Raw genomic sequence first — 23,103 nt, 5'->3', positions numbered from 1 at the left:
ACTAGTGAGGACAGAATAAAGTAAATATAAAAGCAGATTTAAAAAAAAATATTTAGATTAAAAAAAGCACCATTGGAGAGTCAACATGACAATCACAGGTTACCAAAGGGATGCAAAGCACACTCATGCAGCTCTCAGCCACAGCTCTGAAAACAGGGACAAGCAATCCAGGTATCCATGAAATGAAATAAAGTGTGGAAAGTCAAAGCAACCCAGAGGGGAGGAGGATTCCTCCTCTGTCACTGCCATACAGTGGATCTCTGTGGCTCCCCCACCATGCACCAGCAACTGAGAAAAATGGAAGTGGGAAAGATTTGGCAAGATTAATCACGAGGGAGAGGGGAGTGAGAGCAAAAGTCATCTCAAGAGACACCAGACACATCTCATGTCAGGGGCTCAGCATCTCTCCAGACTGAGATTTAGCAGAGTTAGAGATAGTACACCTTCACTCCTGCATGGTTTGAGCACTAAGGAGGACAAGGTGCTATCCTGGTGACTGCAGTTATTAAGCTATGGAGAGGCTGAAGATGTGTGATGGATCCTGTGAAGAACTTGAGCTTAGCAGGATCCCACCAGCCTGAGCAGAACAATGAGCTGCTTGTACAGAGGAAGGTGATGATACCTCATGCTGCTTTCCACCAAATCCCAAACACACTCTTCTGCTTTGGATTACCTCAGTATCACCTTGGATAGGTTCCTCCTGACTTCAATGGGCCCTTGCACTTTCTCCAAGTTAAACACACATTTATGTAATTTGCTCACTTCAGACTGAGGAAGGCAATTTACAGATTCCCAGACTGGAAGTTCTCCAAAAGCGCCTTTTTCCAAGTAGGTTACCAAAACCTAAATATCCCAGGGCATGTCCCTCTCTCCACAGAAAATGCTAAGTCTCCCATCCTAAGACAGAAGGCAGCATACACTTAACAGCTCTTGTGGAGCTTATTCCCTGCAAAGCTATTAATATTTAAGTTATCCCATTTAATACAGTCTCTGCCAGAAGCAAGAGCAGATGCATGGCTCCATTCTTTCTGTAAAGCTTCATGCACAAGAGAGTATGGCATTCTTAAATACAAAAAGGGAATATAATGTTATTAAATACAAGAATATTATCATTTATTTACACCATGCAAGGCTGATCATGGTAGTACCCACCCACCTGGCTGTGTCTAAGGTCACCAGTCTTCTGTGTTTGTAAACAACATATAAATTATCTTAGTGCCCACTTGATCAATTTGGATCAGAAAGTTTCTTCCAGCTATTAAATCAAATTCCTCAAGTTCAGGCTTTGTCCTTGAATAAGCATGCCATTTTCTGACCTTCCACATGCATCTCCATGCCACAAAGGACTTTTTGACAGTCAAGGGATTCAGAATTGTTCTACATACATGCACAGGTTTGTATGTTGGGTAAGCTACAAATAAAAATAATTCAATCAAGTGATATTTGAAGATGAGGACTACAAAAAAAGAGAAATATGCTGGTTGATTAGATTCTGAGATGATTTTTGGCAGAATTAGGAACAGCTTGGGAACCTTCATGTTCACCTGCACACACAAAAGCACACAGTGATCTATGACTGACATTATATCTATGTATTTTTTTAATCCAGCTGTTAAGACACATAGTCTTTAGTTACTATTTTTCCATTAAATTTGTTTTGAGTGTTCCTACATTTTACAATAAAATGGGCAAAACAAGAATAGAAAGCCTCTCCCTGCTCATTCCTGTATCATGTCCCAGATCTCCCTTTCAGACCAAAACAAGAAGTAGAGCTCAGGTGTCCTCTTCACCAGCAGCTGTCCCAGAAGTGCACAGACCCTGCTGTGCCCCATCACAATCCCCTGTCTGCAGTAAGGAACAAACAGAGGCATGTGAAGAGACTGGGATGGCTTCTATGAAAAGTGATACCTCTGACCAGAGTGCAGGCTGGAGATACTGAGATAAATCTAGTCCTGGGCTTTCCCGCTGACAGTGCCTCCAGAGCTGCTGGGGTGGCACTGAGATGCTGCTGCTCCTCACACCAAGTCTCTCAAAAAAGAGAAAAAAATGTGATTTTCTGGCTTCTGCAGTGGCTTTGCTATAGCATTGCTTGTCAAACTGATTAAATTTGGTTCAGTTTTATAGACCTAACAGAAGGGACTATGACTTCTATTTGAGGGGCTATTCCTTGGCTGAGCTGGCAGCACTGAAACTCCAACTGCTGAGTGTTTGCTGGCACTGGCAGTGCTGCTCCCTGACCACCCTGGAGGGGGCTGGTCTGAGCTGGGGACTGAACCTGCAGCAGGGTGCTCAGGGACCCTGAGACACACAGGGGGCACTGAGGCACACCCTGTGCACCATGCAGCCCTGTGCCTGCAGCTCCCACGAGCCATGAGCAGCACCAAAGCTGGGCAAGGGCAGCACAGTCGTGGCAACGTGGAATGCAGGGCAAGCCAACCCAGCCTGGGGGTCCCACTGTGGAGTGGGTCTTGCTCTCAGCACTGGTGCCCAAGCACAAAGACTTGAGGCTGCAGGTGAACACTTGCTCCCACCAAAGGGCCTGGTCCATAATTTCAAAGGAAGTTTGGATGTTTAAACAAGCATTGGGCACCTTTGAGCTGCTGAAGGGACTCCAGAGCACAGCTGGGGATCACCAGCCACTCATGACCCAGGCAGTGGCTTCCCCAGGCTGTGCTGCCCCTTCTCATTCTTCCCACCAAATCCCAGCTTTCTTCTGTTGTGCCAGCTGACCCCAGCAGCTGAGCTACAGCCTCACCCCCAAACCACACAAAACCCCAGGGCAGCTCCACAAGCCTTGGTGGAGCTGCAGGAGCAGAGGTGTGTGGTAAGGTCTCCAATGACTAAGACTTCATTAGTTTTTACAAAGTATACTGCAGAATATTTATCCATGCATTATGATGAATTAGCATAAATAATTAAAGCAGAACTCATATTGGCACACACATAAGCAGAGGGCACTCACTAATGGACCAGGCTCGCTCTGCTGCTCTACAGATTCACTTAGACTCAATCCATGCCAAACAAGCCAAGAAAGGATTCATATTTGTCCCTCTTTTTACCCCAAACCTTCTCCCATGCCCCTGCAGATGGCTCACAGAGACTGGGGGGTGAGCACGTCTTATGGAGCATCTCCTGAAGGGCAAAGAGGAAGATAAAGGAAAGCCTCCAGACCTTCAGCCTGCTCCCCAAATCCCATGGCACTCTTTCCTGCAAACAACCCACCTACAATCAGTCATGCAAGAGGTGCCTGCTGGTGCTTCCCAGAAATGCTGCTGATTTGACAGATCTCATGACTCTGCCTCCTCTTTTTATTCCAGGTATTAAGCAGTGCTGAAAGCAGATTGCATGGCAAATAGAGAAGGGTTCTCTAATGTTCCCCATGGCTTCCCCCTCACATCAGCAGGTACATCGTGGTGATCCACACCAGCAGAGTGCAGGTGATATTGCACACTTCCCCAAAAAGAAATATTTAATCCCAAACCTTTTCCTAGTCTTATTTTTTCATGAAACTAAAGGCTGTAATTGTCTCAGAAGATTATATGAAAATGAGAATATCTCCTAGTTACCTCTCTTCATTCTCTCTTTAAATCAGATTTAAAATTTTCCACAAGTTGCAATTCCAAACACTCTGTATTATGTTACCTTTCTGGACTCTGTCTTTTATCCACTGAATATTTTGTGCTTACGACCAAAAAAAACACTGGAAAAATAAAAATCTTACTTGTTTCATTTTTTCATTCTACTCATTAATGCCTCTGTGCATAAATAAAGCATTTGGATGGTTTGTGGAGGCGGACAGGTCTTGAGTCTGTCTCCCTGGCCACGGCACACATCCCATGAGGCACAGCTACAGGGGTTCCTACAACATTCTGCACTGCCTGACACAAAGAGAAATACAGAACATCATGGGAACATCAGCAGTACCTACAGTGACATGAACTCAGAAAAGAACAGGGATAGGCTGTAGCCTGACCTGCAATCCCCAAGAGACATTTCCAAAGGAAGTATCTCTAAATAGCTCAAAATCTCAGGTTATTTTATTTTATTTTACTTTATTTTATACTGAAGATATGCTAGAATTTGTCTTTACAGACACAAAATTTTTCATGGGAAAAGCAATTTTTTTCTTACCAAGTAGGCCCACTAAAATATTGCCATATTGCAAAGAACCCTGGTGACCCAGCAAAGGGGAATATCATGGATCATAGGCAAATCTTTTGTCTAGTAGAGCTACCAGACAACAAATGTTTTCAGATGGTGAAGGAAACGGAGCCAGCTTCTTTAGGGACCAAATCCCCAAGGACAGGCTTAGACAAATTCACTTGTGCAGAACAAAGAAGAAGGAAGAATCACAAAGTATCTCACGACACTTCCCCTTAATTACTGCCAGTGAAAGCTGAATGCTAAAATTGCCATCAGGAATTATTCCCTTGCTCAAGTGCATCTCTGTCCCTGGGGCTTGGCAGGACCTGATCCCATTTATGAGTTCTCCTTGCATTCCTTCGTTAGACTGAATCACTTCAGAGCACCCAAGGCCAGCTGAAGCGAGAGGCAGCGCCCCAGCCTGATTTATGTGCAGTTACAGCAGTGAGATCCACACAGGCTCCTGACCCCTCTGCAGCCATATGTGCATCTCTGTGGGATTTAACGAGATCCCATCTGTGCCACCCTTCCAAAAGTTGTGGCATCCAAAGCTTTCACAAAGCCCTTGTTAAATCCCCTTCCTGCCCCTCACACAACACCCTCAGCGTGTCTGGCAAAGTTGCAACCCTCTTCCATCAGCAGCTATCTGCCTCCCAAACCCTGGGATACACACAACACTGGAGTGCTTTGCATCATCTCTTTGTTAAACTCTTCTGAGTGCTTGGATCTATGAGGAATTCATCACATCCAGCCATCCTGAAATCCCTTTTGGCCCTCAGCTGTTTATTCTCTAGTTATTTGTATTTGATAGCAACAACCTTACTGGTCAATTTTGGGTGCGTGGCACTTACTGCAAAGTCACTCAGAAGATGAGACAAAGTGTAACATGCCATTAAAATAATATAAATGGGACTTTCCTTGAAAATTAAAATAGGATCAGATTTGTAGATTTTTATGGCAAGATCAACAATCCCTCACCTTCCCAAGGAAAAATATAAATTGTTCTAGTGTGAAAAGAAGCACTGGGGGACTGCTGGGATGGAACCACACCATGTCACAGCAGCACCTCCAAATGAGAGACTCCTTTAAAGAAGAAGAAAAGGTTAAAAGACAATTCATTTGAAGGCAAGAATAAAGACTTTGGGTATCAACTTAGATGCTGCTTCCCCACAGCTCCTGCTCTCAAGCAGGTCTTCCTTCTCCAGTGGAAGGAACAAGCTCTGAAGCTGTCAGCCAGATCTCAGCACACTCTTCCATCACTCTCAGCAGATTCCTTTTGTAGGGTTGGATCCTACAGTGAGGTAAGACTCCACAGCTTCAGCTGAGTTCAGAGGGAGCTGAGAACAGAAACTCAGTGGGACCACCTTGGAAAGCAAGATCCTCTGGATGTCCTGGGAAAGGAGGGAGTGTCTGGGCTGACAGACTTGTGTGTTTTACTTCCTTTAAGGATAAAGACTTCCAGAAGTGTTTTGTTTTGTTTAATTTTCATTAATATTGAATTTAACACTGATGGTTTTCATAAGACTGTTACTGACTTTTGTGAGTCAGACTGACATTTCAGTTCTGCAGGACTGAGTAGTCATCAAAGAGAAGTTGGCCACACAGTGTCAGGTTCACTCTTATGAAGGATCAAACCTTACAAACATCATGATTTTTCTCCCCATTCTGTGATCCATATTGCATAAGTATCTTATGGTCAAGCACACATCCAGAGAGTTATCTAAAATGAATGCTGTAACTTGGAAATTCTTATACTGCTGCAAATAATTGTGAATCTCTCAGCTCACCTGAGCCTCTCCAGACACATCCACTGTCCTGTTGTTTTTATCCAGACATGAGCCTGGACACAGGTTTGACTCAGCTGCCACAGAGGGGTGCAAACTGCTTGGAATGCTCTGCTGTGTGCTAAAGCCTCACTGACGTGTGTGGCTTGGCCAAGGATGAAAGGGGTGCCCCTCTGTCCAGTGACTCTCCCCAGCCACAAGCAGCATTATGCAATACTGAACACAACAGCAAGCTCCAGACCAAAGAGTTTTCCCAGCAAAACACACTTCAAATGCTGTCACTCCCTGTCACTAGCACGAGTTTTCCTATGAGGGGAAAGAACTGAAAAAGTGACACAGCATCCAGTTCCCACAGTTTCAGATTTTAAGCTGGAAAACAGGACCTGAGTCCCATGATGTACTTTATGAACAAACACTGAAAAAAAGGGGAGCAGCAATGAATAAGTGGTACACAAGCAGCACTCTAGTAGTGAAGGTTGCCTTTTAATTCTTGCTCAGGGCTAAATCACTTCGAACATCAATAAATATGTGCCTGAAGGTAAAATCACAGCCCCACATTCAAGCTGTTTATTTGCAGGTGCAAGGACTATGCCAATGATCAGGACTTCCTGAGATCCAGCTTCAGGCTCATAAACCATGCAGCCTAGAGAGCTTTGTTTGTCTTTGGCAAATAAAGCAATTTCAAAAATCACTGCTTAAATCCTCTGTCACATAGAGCTCTGCACACCTTACAGTGCCAAAGCAAAACAGTACCACCATCATCCCTGGGTTTTTAAACACATTCACAACACTAAAACATTTATTTTAACAGGACTCTGCCAAACTCCATTCTGTGATGTTTGCAGACTGATCTTTTTGATATTCTTTATGAAAACTTAAGGCAACAGAATTTTTAGGAATGCAAACCAGTTGTCATTCTCTTGACTTGTCACCTAGGGGTCACAAAACGAGTTTATTTCCTCTCGGTTCACTTGTGGTCAGTGTAACTTTCTGGTTGAGAGCGCTGCAGTGCTCGGGTTTCATGCACTGCGGGGTGATGCCTAGCGGACCGAACCCCGATGGTTTTCATTTGACGCTTTTAGCCACGGAAGGGACCGGTTCACTCGCGGTCTGTAACTGCGAGTTGAACCTCACGCCCCAGGCTGAGCCGAACTGGCCGCGTTCCCCTGAAGCACTTCGAGCCTTAAAACCGCTCAGAGCTTGGTCTTTCGGGCATCCCTCTTCCAGCGCCTCAGACACACGGGCTCGGGAATGCCACTCCAAGGCAACGTGGAGGTACGGGCAAGGCAGCAACACGGAGTTAAAAGCAGCCGCTCCTTTTGGAAAACCCGACGACATAAGAGAAATAAAGCCGCTCAGCAGCACAGCCCGTACCAGACCCTCGCTCCAGACACAGCCGGCGCCGGAGCGAGCCCCCGGAGCGCCGCACACCGAGAATGATAAAGCAAAACGCGGCCCCGGGGCACCCCGGGCGCGCCCCCGGCAGCTCCGCGTACTCACACGAAGGCGTGATAGAGCAGCGCCCAGCCGCGGGGTCGTTCCAGGGCGTCGTAGATCAAAGTTTGGATGCGGCGGCACCTGGCGTGGTTCCGCTTCACCGGGCGGCTCAGGGGGGTCTTCGCCAGCAGCCCCAGTCCCGGCGGGCTCCGCTTGCCGCCCTCCTCCTTCCCGCCGCCCTCCAGCAGCAGCGTCCCGTCGCGGTCGCCGCCGGTGCCCAGGGCCAGCGAGCCCTGCTCGGGGTCGCCGCCCGCCGCCGCTCGCCGCCCCGCCGCCGCCCCGCCGGCCGCGCTACCGCCGGCCGCGCCGCGCCGCGCCTTCAGCCCCATGCTCAGCGGCGGGCCCCGGGGGCGAGCTGCGGATCGGCGGCGGCAGCCCCGGGAGCCCCAGGGCCATGATCCGAGCTCCGCGCCCCTCCCCCGGAACGACTTCTCTATATATTTATATACATATATTCATCTGTGGATGTATGTATATATATATATAAGTATATGCACACGGCGGAGGGGTGCGCGGCGGCAGCGGGAGCGGTCACATCCCCGCCAGGGCACCGCCGCCGGCGGGCAGCGGGCGGGCGGGAGCGCGGCGCGCACCTGGGCCGGCGCGAGGGAGGGGAATCATCGCGGAGTTTATTTACCAGCCCGATGCCCGAGCCCCTTCCCCCCCCCCCGCCTCCTCTTCCTCCTCCTCCTCCTCCCAGCTCCTGCCTCCCCCCAGCCCTCACGTTAGGGAGTGGCCCATTGTATGCAGCCAGCAAATAGCCGGGCGCCCGCCCCCCGCTCCCCCAGCCCCGGCTGTCATCCACGGGGTGGGGGACACCGGCCCCGGCCCCCGGCCACGGCACTGTCCCCCTCCTTGTCCCCCAACCCCCGGCTGCCACCCCCCAGCAGCCTCCGCTGGGGCCGCCGGCGCCGAGCGGGGAGATCCCGGCAGCCGGCGGAAGGGGAGACCCCGCTCGGCTCCCGGGGATCCCCCTGCAGCATCACAGCCCCCCTCCCCCGCTGCGGCTGCAGGGAGGGAGAGGAGGGGAGGGCATTCCCGGCCCCCGGCGGGGGGCTGCTTCCACCGCCGAAGCAGGAAGGAGGGAGGATGGGGATGAAGGATGCCGGGAGAGGCGGCGAGTGGGCGGCTGGAGGCGCTGGCAGCGCTGCGGATCGCTGCGAGCCCAGCCCGAGCCTCTGCCCGCGGACCGGGGCTGGGGCAGCACGGCCGGGGAACCCCAGCCCCAGCGGGGATCCCCAGCCCTGCCGGGGAGCCGCAGCCTCTCCGGGCAGCCCCAGCCCTGCCAGCAGCCCCTCCGGCAGCCGCAGCCTCTCCGGGCAGCCCCGGCCCTGCCGGGGAGCCCCAGCCCTGTCGGGGAGCATCTTTTTGTGCGGGTCCCTCGTGGGAGATGCTGCTCCCGTCCCCTCCCGGTCCCGAGCCCGGTGCAGACCCGGGGGTTCCGCCCGACCCGCGGGACCCCAGAGCTCCCCTCGCTCCTCTTTGCCGTGGGAACCTGCACCCTGGTCCCGTCCTCGGACCTAAAACCTGACGGGATGTGATTAACAGTCTCGGACCCTTTTCCTTTCAGTCTCGTGGCTGTAAGGAAGAAGGGAAGAGACAAGCTTTTGTGTGCCTTACACCTTTGGTGTCCTCAGATTTCTTCCACAACGCGCTAGAAGCATCCCCTCTGAGCGCTGCTGTCGTGTAAAAACCTGCCTTCAGGGCTGAGCGTTTGCATAGCTACACCTTGGGAGGATGGAAAGGGTCTAACAATAAAATAAAATGCAATAAAATTAAATAAATTATAAAATTGACTATATATAAAAAATGAAAAAAATAAAATAAAATAAAATAAAATAAAATAAAATAAAATAAAATAAAATAAAATAAAATAAAATAAAATAAAATAAAATAAAATAAAATAAAATAAAATAAAATGCAAAGCCATACAGGTTGCTGGTTGTTTTCATGGGAGGTTCTCCTCCTCCGGATGGGGGAGTTTTCCTGGTATCTCCTGAAGAGATGCCAAAACACCCAAAACCCTTTTCAGACTCAGAAACAGATTTGCCTCCTACTCTATCTGCTCTTGTTCCATTCCTGAGGGATTTATGATCTGAGCAGTCCTTCCCCTGTTTCACTCACCAGGAAGGACAACAGATGCAAAGGGAGCTGCTGGAGGTGGTTTCTGGACCCACCACAGCTCATGCTACTTTGGACCAGACAATCCCAGGTCACTCAAAAGCCACACTTCTGTCACTGCAGAGCTGGATGGAAGAAAGGCTGTTTTCCCTCCTGTATTTCACCCTCTAAGGGTCTAAACTGAGCAAATTCCATGCCAAAGAATAAAAAAACACTTATTCTTTCAGCTCTGCGAGCTCCAGCATTAATGTGTCTCAGTCACCATGTGATTCTGAACCTTTGCAGCCCCCAGGATTGGTCTGTGAGCCGGGGAGAGCAGGCAGAGTGCATCTCATGCTCGTGCCTCCCGTGCCAGCAGCCAGTGTCGGGATGCTGAGGTCTGCTGACATTATCAGCGAGCAGGATCTGGCCCGGGCGCAGCACCGGCACCGCACGCCTTCTGCTGCCTGCTCAGCTCACATCTATCAGCATCATCTGAATGTCATTTATAGCTGTATTCCCAAGGAGGGCTGTGGGAGGCTAGGAAGTTTTGATAACTAGGCCATTTATCTCTCTCCAGCTCCTGTTCTACCTCAGTACAATAGCGATTACACTTCCCAATGCCACAGGGGAGCTATAAGCATTAGCGAGGATGTATGGGGCACTGAGAATGGAGCACTTGCTTCAGAAAACACCCTGTGCCTTAACCTTCATCCCACTGTTACATTAGGAAGAGGTGGGAGGAGAAGGGGAGAGGAAAGACAATTTATAGCTAACCAATTCATCACAGCTTTGAACCACAACAGTAAATGTTCAAACTGAAATGGGGATGGTAAATAATTTTCGTGGGGGGAGGCAGTAAATTATTTTCACTTGCAAAGGGTTGCAGTGAAAGATTGTCAGATAGCAATAGGTGATTGATAGGAAGGCACACCAGCTTGTTTGGCTTTTATAATATTTCCACCAGGGACTACACTTCAATATCAATTACATGTTGGGGTTTTTCAGTTGCAGGCTTCTGAGACATTTTCAAGCCTCAAATCACTCCCATACAAACCACCACTTGAGACCCAACAGGAAAGAGTTTCCATCACCTCTCTAAAATTAAAATCCTCCAGCTCGGTGTCAGGAATTCTCCTCCTCCATATCCCATCTGGGATAACTGCTGAGCAGGTGTAGCCATGTAGCCACACTGGCTGAGCAGTGCAAAGCAAGGGAGGTTGGCTAAAGCTTTCTAAATCAATCCAAAGACACACAACAGTTACAAGGGGATCTGAACCAGCCCCCAGCAGTGGTGACACAGAACCCTTTGGTGGAGCCACTGCTTGGGACCACAGCCCTACTGCACACCTTTTGCTGGCAAAGCTCCTGCTGGTGTCAGAGGGAGTTTGGCAGATGGAGAGCTCTGGGCTATGATTTGGCTTAATGAGCAATTACACTCCATTACTGTTATTTATGAAGTGTTGCTGGCAGCACCCAATGTGCTCAGGTTTGATATCCACCTCCTTGGCTGACACTGGAGATCTCTAATCAAAAGCAAGTGCTTCTGCCGAGCTGGAGCTGGCAGCCAGGAGGCTGTGACAGGCTCTGACAGGAACGTGCTGAGGGACCACTGATAAGCATCTCCCAGTAGGTTATGCTGGCCCTCATCAAACAGAAAACTGGTTCAGTCACAGAGGTTATAGTCTAAAATTGGAGGGAAACAGGATTGTATCTGTTGGTCAAGATAATATGGCTTTATCTTGGCTTTTTCATAGGTCATCTGGATTCTTGTGAATGACAAAGCACAGGAGTGCTTGGTAAACATCACATTAACACACAGTGTATCCTGGTAGAGACACATAAACACTCAGCTGGAACATCTAGAAGGAAACTGCAAGTAGGAAATCAGTTACTGTGCAAAAGACCTTAGGAGCAAAATGGAAAACAGCTGCTCATGGGCTCTGGTGACAGAGGAACAGAGATTTGTTGCTTGAAAAAATGCTCAGGTAATCTAGGAGCCAGGAACTGTCTATACTGTGAGTGAAGCTGTCATTAGAACTGTCCTGCTCCAGTCAGGTATGATTTGAGAAAGGTGAAGAGCAGAACCACGGGGGTCATTTCCTGGGATGAGAGATCTGAAGCTTGAGGACCTCTTGACTCGGGGGTCTTGTACATGGAGCAGGACCCAGTGCATGGAGGGTGAAGCTGTACAACCACAGAAGTAAGTGGGATCTCAGTTTCAGTGTAAGCACTGATCTTGAAAATTTTTTGCCCTTTTTTTATCCTTCTTCTGGCTCCTCTATCTTATTAAGCAAAAGTTTTGCAGTAATTCAAGGCTTCTAGTTTCTCATTTGGGGTGACAAGACCTAATCCCATTTTTAGCTGGTCTCTAACACCAATTTCCACTCAACCTTTGGTGTAAGCTTTATCAAGCATCCTTGTGCTTTTTCCTTGGAAGCTCCAAAAGCTTTAAGGAGGACTCCATTCACACTCAAACCTACCTTGTTTTTAATCATTTTATTAAAAACATTTTGTTATTGGATGCCCACAAAACCTACCAGTGTGACTGAGCATGTCTGGGAGCCCCTACTGCTGAATGCCTAGTGAGACACTGCAAGTACAGCACTGATAGCCCAAATATTTCAGGCAGCAGGAGCAGCCTGGCTTTAAAAGAGGCCTGAAGCTGCATGGGGGCTGATTTGGAGGGTTACTAACCCAGACACAGACTGTGCTGTCTCAGCTGCATTGTTCAAATACCCAGCCTGAATCTTGTACTGTGGCTTCTGTGTTCAGCAACATTTCTCCTTCCCTCTTTGTGCATCCATGTCCTCCTTCTTCCTTACAGCTACATTTCACACTTTTCTAAGGGTTTGTTTCTTAAGGATTAACATTGAAGGAATCTAAGATGTGGCTTAAACCAACACAAAGTGTGGCCTAAAAAGAACAACTTGTTGGAAACAAGACAGAATAGACTAGCCAAGCATGAAGCACTCTTGGACTTGGTCTTAAGTCAGAGTTGCAGGTTTGATCTTTATTTTTAAAAGCTATAGCTTAGTTTAACTTGGAGTTATGTTCTGTCATCAGCAAGTGGTCAAACTGATAAAAATGTCATAGTGGAATCCAAATCATTGCATGAACTTCATGAAACCATCAGTGTCTGATCCTAAATCTGATGCTGGAAGAGTGGCTGAGATGTCCATGAAATCTCAAAGCTGTGCAGGAAAAAAAAAAGATAGTTATGACAGGCAGCTCTTCCTTCCCCAGACTGCAGATGAACCTAATGAAAAGTAGCTGCTGCTCCAAGCTGTTTTCTGTTCAGGGGAAGCCAGAGCCTATATTATAGCTCTATGTTCAGAATCAAAATAACTGTAGGGCTGGTTCTGCTGGTCCCAAAGTGGACAAAATTCATTAAAAGAAAAAAGAACAACCAACAAAATAAATCAGCAACTGTGGAATACCTTCACAGTGCTCACTTGAAGGAAAGACTTGCCAGAACAGGTCCCCTGGTCCAAGAGCTAGCAGGGCAAGTGTTCCCTGGTTTGCAACTGCAGCAGCTTTGGCCCAGCAGAAAGCATCCCTGTGTGCCAGTGTGGAAATGAGGGCACAGAAATCCCCCATGTCAACTTTGCTCTCCCTAAGCATCGAGTTCCCTGGCACCCTCAGAGCACAAGAGCATCCATGGGAAGGGGACACCAACTGCCAGCTGCCATTGGCCTTGCTGCCTGCCAGCTTCATGGAAAACATAAAGTGGAGAATAAATCCCCACCGCTGCAAATTGCTGCATGGGCAAAAGAAAATCAATACATTGTGACTTCACACTGCCTTAATGCCATTAAAGGATCGTTGAAAACCAAACAAAGGAGCACCCATAATTCACTCATACTCCCCTTACTGAATCCCTGTCACAGTCACAATGTATGTGTGCATCCATGATCTTGTCCCATCATTTTGTACAGTCCTTGTTTTTGAGACACAAAGAGGGATTTCAGCCAGCAAGGTTCTTACATTGCATCAGTATCTTCAAACCTTGAGTTTCCCTCCATGCTGAGCTCTGACCATCCCAGCCCTTGACTTTCTTGGAAAAAATACTCATCTGAAACTTTTTCATTTCTCAACCCAGTGAGCTTAACTCTTTCACATGGTTGAATCTGGCTTATCATGATTCATGATTCATTTTCAGACATGGCCCTTTAGCACACAAGGCAGGCAGCACCAAATCATTAAAAGTCAAAGGGCTGTCTGAAATCAAATTCTTCAGGGAAGGAAAACAAGCAGATAAAGATGGGTCATCATGAGGCTCTCACTTTTTCTCACTCAGTCTCATGTTTCATGACTTTTTCTGAGCCTCTTGGAATTTCTCACTTCCCCTCCTGACTATGAGTGAATGAAAGTAAGGTGTAAGTCTCCCTTCCAGGTGTTGGGACATCACACAACCAGCCCCAAATCCAAACATTTGAATTCTTATCTTTACAGATGGCAGCTTGGAGGAATATGTATTGAAATCATTACTGACTCCAATGATTTCTCCATTTCATTTCAGATAATTTTTAAGGTTCCATACTGTGCCTAAGATAGTATTGTATCTTGCTGCCAGAGTGGGTGGAACAAAATAATCAGTTGGAATGTCATTAGTGGAAATCTGATTGTGCTATAGATCCAACACCAGTCACTATAGAGTTACTAGAAGGTGCAGCCTGTGACTGCTTTTACAAAAGGCTCCCATCAAATTCCTCCTTTGCCTTCAGACCTGCAAAAGTCATGCTTGTAATGTGTCTTGCAAGAAATTTACCACTGGTTTCCTTTATGCTGCCTGTTTTCATCCAAGGAAGCAGCCAGGCTCAGCAAACCAGTACCTCTCAGGTATTTTCTAGAAATATTTATCCAATGCTTCCAATTTTCTGCAGAATAGGAATGGCCATGTGGCACAATTTGAAGTAGAAAAGAGGAAGGAGTGGTGGCTACATATAGCAGAAACCTCTGAATATCAGTTTTAAATTGCTATAAATGGACCCACTGCAAATTCCTTAATCAAATCCCTTTTAGTGGAGCAAGATAGAAAAGGCCTTTGCTTAGAGTGCCTTGTGTGCCAGAATTGTGTTTCTCCATGACTTGAGCTCCATCACTGATGGTAAAATGTGAGGGGGATTGGATAACTGGTCCAGCTTCACCCCCAGCTCTGGGTGGGACTGTCAGTGGTTGTGTGAAGCATCACACACACTGTGAAATAGTGATGTTGTCTGGCAAGCCCTCATGGCACAATCTGCTTTACAACACTCAACAGTCCTACTCCAGGAGAATCCTAATAACCTCAGTGGAAGAAGTCCTCAGATATTCACAAAATCACAGAATCAAGGGCTGATTGAGGTTGGAAAGGATGCTGGAGGTCACCTGGTCCATCCCTCCTCCTGCAGGGGCACCAACAGCTCAGGATCATGTCCAGATGGACTGTGAGTATCTCCAAGGCTGGAGACTCCCCACGTAAATATTACCTCATTTCTTGCTTCTGAACACCCAGTTTCACAAAGGATTGATTGAAGTACCTGACACATATTTTAATTTCAAGGAATTTAGCCCAGAACTACACTATGATTTACAGCTAGCAGTCCTTCACACATGGAACCCAGCTCTGGTTTGTACAGGAATCCCATGCCCCTTTCAAATCCAGCCCTTGGGAGGAGAACATCCCAGTTCTGGCTGTCATTCTAAGGGCAAGTTTCTTTACACTGCCTTTGGTAACTGCAAGATTTCACTCCAGTCATTCCAAAGATGCCACTTATCACTTCCCCAAACAGAGGAAGAAATTGCCCTGTCTCAGGACAACTTCTATCTTCACAAATACAAAAGTGAAAATCTATTTCCAGCCTCCTTTTCCTTGCCCACTCATTTCCAAGATGACACTTCCCTCTCCCATCAGAAGCTGCTCTGACAAGCAGCTCCTCCAGGGCTTTCTGAACACTGCAGCTCTGAAGCATCAGCAAATCCCCAACTCCACACCACACTTATCCCAGTTTTTAGGTGACTGGTCTCAGGATGGACATTTTCCTGCACAGCTCTCCAGCCCATGCAGTCTCTGCATGCTGAAAAAAACACTGAGCTGCACAATACCAGGAGCTCACAACATTTTTTCCCCTTGGTTTGCAGCTGAACAAGCCCACCCTAATGCACAAGATCCCTTTGAATGATGCTCTCAAATCTACAGCTTCTGTCGTTCTCAAATGCTGTCTCTCTATTTCATAATTTGCACCTTCTGTCTGCTAGTGTTCAGAAAGGGAAAGGTTCATAATCAATTGTAGAAAACTGTATTTTATTGCACAAAGATGAATGCTGATCAGCCTGCACAGTACCAAAGTTGACTTCAGGCAAGAAACTACAACACCAAGGCTGTAACCTTGTTGTAGCTCCCAGGTATCACATAATTCCTGCAGCTCAGTGAGCAAGGAATGCACTGTGAATCTGCCAAATTAAATATTTTCCTACTTTTCTGAAGAACAAATGTTCTCTTACCCTGAACCTCTTACCTTGAATGATGTGGGACCCTGCACTATCAGAGCAGAGTTTTCCTACTACCATTATCTTTCCTGTTGCTCCACAGGCCTGGTTAGGAATTAACCATGGGAACACAGCCACAAGGCTCTGCTTTGGAATAACCTTCTGCCTTCCATCAAGTCAGCCTTGCTGGACCATTGCAAACGTGGGTCTGGGTGAGTCCAGGGTGCCTGAGCATGGATGTGCTCCTTAAATCACATTATTGCTTAGCTCGATTTCACAGGGAAAAATCCAAAAGAAACTGTGAACAGAGACTGTGTGTGTAGAAGACAGAGTGGGAAGGAGTAGGATTTGCTCTCATCTGTTCAGGAGGAGAGCTGAATTGGAAATTAATATGTAGGTGTAGCACTTAAAAGATCTTGCTTTCTTTCCCTACTATTCCCTGTGTGGCCATGATCAATATTACTCCATGTACCATTCAGGGAGCAGTTGTTTGTCTCAGTTCCTGAGGATTTGGTCCTGTGCTTCATTTTCTTCCAAGGCCAGTGCACACAGTTCACTGGAGCATTAGGGCTTCGAGACTACAGCTTCTGGTATGTGCAGGGCCTGGCATGATGGATGGGATCCTTGGCACAGCAAGAGCAGGCATGCTGCATTATTGATGAGCAGGTGAGCAAGGAGCTGTGTGGCAGGGCACTTCTGAAGTGTGTGGACTGAGGCACCAACAGTGAAAGCACATCTGTTAGTCCCATCTCCACCAGATGGTTCCTTTCAGTGCCCAGATTTGCTGTCATTTATTTCATCAGTAATTTAGTGCAGGGCTAACTGAGGAATGGACTCAGGTAGGGGAATAGGAGTCTGACACCTGAAAACTTTGACAGGAACATAAACCCATGGAAATTCTTCAGCAATAAGTTAAAGACACTCAGAGTTTTTCTTTTGAATGGATGACCTGATTAAAAAAAAGTGAAAACAATTTTTTATTAATATGTGCTAAGCTAAGGTCTTTCCTTTTGTTATTATTCTTTCTTGGAAACAACTTTTTGGAGAAGATTTTTGCTTGGGAAACAAGTTTTTGCTCACTAAAAACAGTTTGAAAGCTGATTCTATTCAGTTTAACAAAATAAAAGCAAAAAAATGGAATAGCTTGTCAAGAAGTTGTTAAATGGCTGAGGAAACAATTATTTGAGGTTTTAGCATCTGAGCAGCTCCTCACACTCAGAGCTTCAGGAAGGTTTAACCAGGGCAGTGCTCTCTGCTTGGGGGAGATGCTGAGGACACGTGTGGGAAGCCAGGGCAAAAGCAGGGAGCAGCTGGGACTGAACAGGCTGTTCCCAGTCAGTCAAACTTCTGTTTGCTGGTCTGTCACCCTGTAAACTGGGAAGTTTTGGTACATTTTTCACTGAGGTTCAGTAACAAGGCCACTTATTTGTCAAAATCTTCAGGCAGCCTGAGCTCACACTCAATGTTGCAAAGTTTCACCTTTTTAAAGAGGGTGTCATAACCTCCTGGTTCTCCCAATATAAACATCAGTTCTAGTCTCTCACATTTTGATGAAAAGACAAAATATTTCTCCCATGTATGGCTGAATGTTCATCCTGCTGTCCCATCCCATTTTCACAGCAGCAAATGCTGGGCTGTGACCATGGCTGGAGGCTGGATGGGGCTCTAAGCAACCTGGGTGTCCTGGGTTGAAGGACAGGTGTCTGCCAATAAAGGAAGAAGTTTCTCTTTGAAATGGAAAATGTAAACCCCCTCCCTCCAAATTATTATAAATTTGAAATTAAGAGGCTCTCAGGCAAAGATATGGGAATTAGGAATAATAGTTCTTTACTAGGAAAATTAAAATAGAAATACAGTATTACAAAGAACAATCCCAAAACACTGACAGAGTCAGAATACAACCTGACACCCATCAGTCAGTCAGGGTGTTGGCAGCAGTCCCATTCAATGGTGGCTGCATCCTCCTGCAGTGGCAGATGTGGTTCAGCTGGAGCAGTGCTCCTGTAGAAGGTGCAGTTTTCCTCTGAAGGTCCAGTGATAATGTGGGAAGGGCCCAGTTTTCCTCTGGAATCCAGTGGAAATAAGGGTGCCTTTATTGTTTAAAATCTCAGTTTTTATCTAGGTAGGAAATGTTTGGCTCCTCCCCCTGGCTGGAGCATCTCCCAGTGGGATGATGTAATTTTATCAGTCACACAGTGGGACTGAATGGGCCAGCAACAGCAGATATCTTCCTGGAGGGAGGATGGGTTGTGGAAAAGATAAAGATGATTGCCCCACCTGGTTTTAAAGATGGCCCATTAGCAGAGAATATGTGCCACAGAGATAAGGGTCACTGCCCCACCAGCTTCAACAGATGGTGACAGAATACACTTTTCTGGCCACATCCTGTATTGCAACCCAAGACACTGGGCTAGTGGAGGTGTCCCTGCCTTTGGCAGCAGGTTGGAACTGGATGATTTTAAGGTCCTTTCCAGCACAAAGCATTCTATAATTCTGTGATTGTTTTCTTGGACACTGAAATCAAACTGATTGAGGAGCACTCAATCTTAATTACAGCTGGATCTCTGTTGGGCAGAAGATCAGTTGTGATATCCAGGTACACTAGGATGTTGAAGTCTTTGGTAGATGTTTCTAGCAAGCTCTGAGAGCAAATGGTTTCAAACTCTTGAATTCTTGATGGGACTTTAAGCTGAGCTGAGGGGATTTTTTTTTTGTCAAACTCAAAATATGTTAATAGGAAAATGATAACAAAGAAAAAACTGAGTGAAGGGTTTTTTACCTATTTTGCAGAAGCTTAGACAGAGTCAAAAACTTTCTTTAGAAGATTGGTTTGAAGTGTATGTTTTACCAGTTTAAAGCTCCCTTTTAGCAGTTCAAAACAGAAGTAATAATGTTAGAAATGTGGCCAAAGCCAAAATTCAGCATTTTGAACAGCCAGAAACAGATTGCTCCCACAGTCCTTTCTGAGCCTTGAGGTTGCTCACAGTGCTGTTGAACTTGCATGAGGTCCTTTAATGCAAGTGAATTTGCAATGACTGTTTTTATGGCATTTCTCTGCATTCAGTAACCTGACAGCAGCCAGAACAGTTTTTATTCCTTCCCAGTGCTGCATCTCTTTCCCTCCATATGTTCATGTGTAGTTGTACCATTAAGAGCCTCAGACAGCCCAAACTCCACCCAGCAAGGACTGATGATGGCTGAGGGGTGTTGCACAAGCAGAGGAAGCTCAGGGTGCTGTGCCTTCCTCCCCAGGGCACAAGCAATTTAGATTGGCTTCAGAGAAATCACATTTAATTCTGCTGCAGCCATAGATTTTGGTTACCTAAGTTGGCTGTTTCTCTATTAAGGTAAAAAGACATCATTTTTCAGTTTGCAGGACATATAAGACAAGTTCACATCCTGGGGATTCTGATGGTCACTGTTTTCTGGCATGGGGATTTACCATTCCTGATGTTTGATCCTAGTGGGGACATTTTCCTGGAGCAGGCATTTTTCTGTAGTATCCTGAAGAATACTGCAAACCCACTTTTGCAATTTCATGAGGGAAAAAAGCAGGTTCAAACAAAATGCTTTCACTTTCTTTTAATGCCACAATGTGAGGTCTTAGAAATTATTTTCCCTTGTGTGGCAGAAGTTTTGAGCAGTACAAGACCCAGAGCTCATCCCAAGACTTTGCTATTGCTTGCAGAAGCTTCCAGTTCAGCAGCTTCTTGAAGTTTGAATTCCACCAATTCCAGTCATTTAAATGTATTTAAATGTCTTCCTGGGTACTTTCTTGTTCCTTTGGGTTCTGGTGGCCCTTGTGGATTTCTCAGAGTTCAGCACAGAAGCCAACAAGTGGATAAAAGAAGAGCTCAGAGGAAGAGATGCAGATGAGGATCCATTTTGCCAGATCACTATCTACTTCCAGGCTGAATTACAACTGAGCCACTCCTATCTTGGCCCAATCAGTCTGCCCTTAGAAGAATGATCTATCAAAGAAAGTCTAAATATATCCAGGCTTGGAGAAAAAGCTCCCAGCAATATATCATGGAGGCCAGAGACAGAGCAGTTTAAAGTTATTTTCAGTACTGCTCCTTCACCTGTAGCTGACCTTTCTGCTCAAAAAGTGAATTAATTCTTTCAGACTATCAAGAACTTGTTCTTTGGAGGCATCACTAAAATGGAAAGTGCCTGTACCAGAAGATATTTTTGTCCCCACCAGGAAGCTACAAGAGGATTAATTTGAATGCATTAACACAGTGTTGCAGTTTGTAGATGTTGGAGGGAAGCCCATGTTCCTCCCCACTCCCTCAGCTGCCTTTCAGCATTTCTGTCTGTGACAGGGCCAGAGCTGGGACTTGGTGCTACTGGACACTGAAAGGAAGGGCAGGAGCTGGGGGAAGATGAATTGGCTGTTTCCAGGTCTCACTGCAGCACAACAGGGAGCAAGAACACACCACAACACACCACAACACAGCACAACACACCACAGCACACCACAGCACACCACAGCACACCACACCACACCACAACACACCACAACACACCACAACACACCACAACACACCACAACACACCACAACACAGCACTACACAGCACAACACAGCACAACACAGCACAACACAGCACTACACAGCACACCACACCACACCACAACACACCACAACACACCACAACACACCACAACACACCACACCACAACACAGCACAACACAGCACTACACACCACACCACACCACAACACAGCACAACACACCACAACACACCACAACACACCACAACACAGCACACCACACCACACCACAACACAGCACAACACACCACAACACACCACAACACACCACAACACAGCACACCACACCACACCACAACACAGCACTACACAGCACAACACAGCACAACACAGCACACCACACCACACCACAACACAGCACAACACACCACAGCACACCACAACACAGCACAACAGGGAGCAAGAACACACCACAACACACCACACCACACCACACCACAACACACCACAACACACCACAACACACCACAACACACCACACAACACAGCACTACACAGCACAACAGGAGCAAGCCTTTTGGCCTCCAGTTCCTAGAATTTGCCCTTAGATCACCCAGGCACAAGCTGTATTAATCAGCAGAAGCTCTGCACTAACAGAACTGATGGAAAGCTGAAGGCAAGGACGACTTGGCCAAACCAAAAGGCTTCATTCAGATCTTCTGGATATCCTCTTTATTTCCCCAGCAGATTTCCAGCAATCTTAGAAAGAGCAAAACTGCAATTAGTTGGAAAATTTCAGTGAGGATTTCAGTGCCTAGGCTGGGATTTGTGGTGTTGGAAAGCCCCAGTGCTCACTCTTTCATGCCTCAATTTCCCTACCTTCAAATGGAGATGATGTGGCAATAATTAGTATCTGGAAAGCACTTCAGATGTTTATACAGTGCATTCCCTAGAGCCAGTTACCTACAATCAATGGGATATAATGGCCTCATACTATCACAATAATTAAATACTTCCAGCTCTTCACTTAACCAATGTTTACAGTGCACCAGTGAGATTGAGGAAATCTTAACTTTACCTGGTTGACAGAGAATGCATGTGAAAGAAAAAAACTACAATATTCAAGACCTCATATATATAAATCCCCATTTGTTTGAGAGCAATTAAATTCAAAGAACTGTTAGGCAGCTTAGATCACTTAATTTTTGGACTGCAGGAGTCCACCGTGAAGCTCAAAGAACTGCAGCCATGCACTGCAGGTCTTACTCTTAGATCCTGGTAATAAAAATTATACAGACTATGATTGGAGCAGCTGTACTTCTGCAGACCTCTCCCAGACATTTACTATCTATGGTTCTAAATATAGATCTTAATAAATTATTGCTGGGACAGAAGGAGTCATACTTGTTCTCTGAAGCATCTCTCTCTATGGCCAAAGCAAATTACTGGTATTACACTTCTGCTAACCAGCTTGTCTTTAACCCACACAATCATTCTGGAGAAAATTTTTACCTTTATCACACTTATGTGATATTCAAATGTAAAAGTCTATTTGGATTAAGAATAGGTGATAGAAACATTTTTTAAATAAAGGTATCCAGGATTTCATGAAAAAGACCAAACAAAAACTTCTAGGCTTTTATGTCTGAAGGCTGGGTTCTGTTCTTTTTCACCTTTCCTTCCTCCATCCTGAAAAAGAAAGGATGAATCTGGTGCCTAAACCTAGGCCTATGGTCTAGGTATATACACATATATTCCTTTTACTATGAGCAAACACATAGGCTAGAACCATAATCACAAATGTTGGCTCACTGAAACCTGAACTTTTACCACCTACTCCTGTGTTTTGTGCAGTTGAAAGAAAACAGAGACCAAAAAGATGTATTTGAATAATACAAGAAGTTCTGTGCACAGGATGGTGCAAAATGCACCTCCAATGTGATTACCAGGAACCAAGTGGGAGTGTGTTATTTCAAACTGATTCTGAGTTGTATAACATATCCCCCAGAGAATTTATTGCAGCATAAGTAACAGCAGACAGACCATCCCATGTCTGAAAAACATACTCCACTTGATGCATCTTCAGAGTAATACTGAATAATAGAAGATATTGTATATCATCTTAATTTTTTATGATGCAGCACCACAATACAGGTAAAATAGAAATTTTCATTAAAAAAAAAAAGCTCAAGCATGTACAACTCTAGAAATAAAGGAAGTGGAACTCTAGAAGAAAGTCTACAAAGTGGAAGATTTGTTTTGACTTCTGTGCTAAATCAGGCTGCTCATATCCTTATCTTCTCAGTCCTTCAAATATGGCATCTGATGTCATTTTTTAGACTTGGGATGAAGAAAACAGACTCTTTTAGCAGCTTATGAGCAAAAAATAGAAGAAACTTCTGTTGCCCATTTCTTTCCACTTCCTCTTACCGCTCTCATATATAAAATTGCTCCTAAACATTCACTGAGAAAATGCAATTCAACCTCAAGTAGAAATATAGAATCATAGAATGGTTCAGGTTGGAAGGAACCTTAAAGGTCATCCAGTTCCAATCCCCCTGCAGGGGCACCTTGCACTAGACCAGGTTCCTCAAGGCCACTAACAATTCCAC

The 23,103-nt window shown here is 46.0% G+C and overlaps 1 protein-coding gene across 1 annotated transcript in view; it reads right to left on the bottom strand.

The window, feature by feature from the left end:
• Positions 1 to 7,753, bottom strand: part of KCNQ3 (potassium voltage-gated channel subfamily Q member 3) — a 187,137-nt gene extending 179,384 nt beyond the window's left edge. Inside the window, exon 1 of the mRNA XM_056485641.1 lies at positions 7,428 to 7,753. Coding sequence (XP_056341616.1) covers positions 7,428 to 7,753 — 326 coding nt within the window. The remainder of the gene's footprint in view (positions 1 to 7,427) is intronic.
• Between the last annotated feature and the right edge of the window lie 15,350 nt (positions 7,754 to 23,103).

This window comes from Oenanthe melanoleuca, chromosome 2, assembly GCF_029582105.1.
Source record: "Oenanthe melanoleuca isolate GR-GAL-2019-014 chromosome 2, OMel1.0, whole genome shotgun sequence".
In the NCBI taxonomy this organism is placed as follows: domain Eukaryota; kingdom Metazoa; phylum Chordata; class Aves; order Passeriformes; family Muscicapidae; genus Oenanthe; species Oenanthe melanoleuca.
The sequence above is the reverse complement of the archived record's forward strand: the minus strand, read 5'-3'. Positions and strand labels throughout refer to the sequence as shown.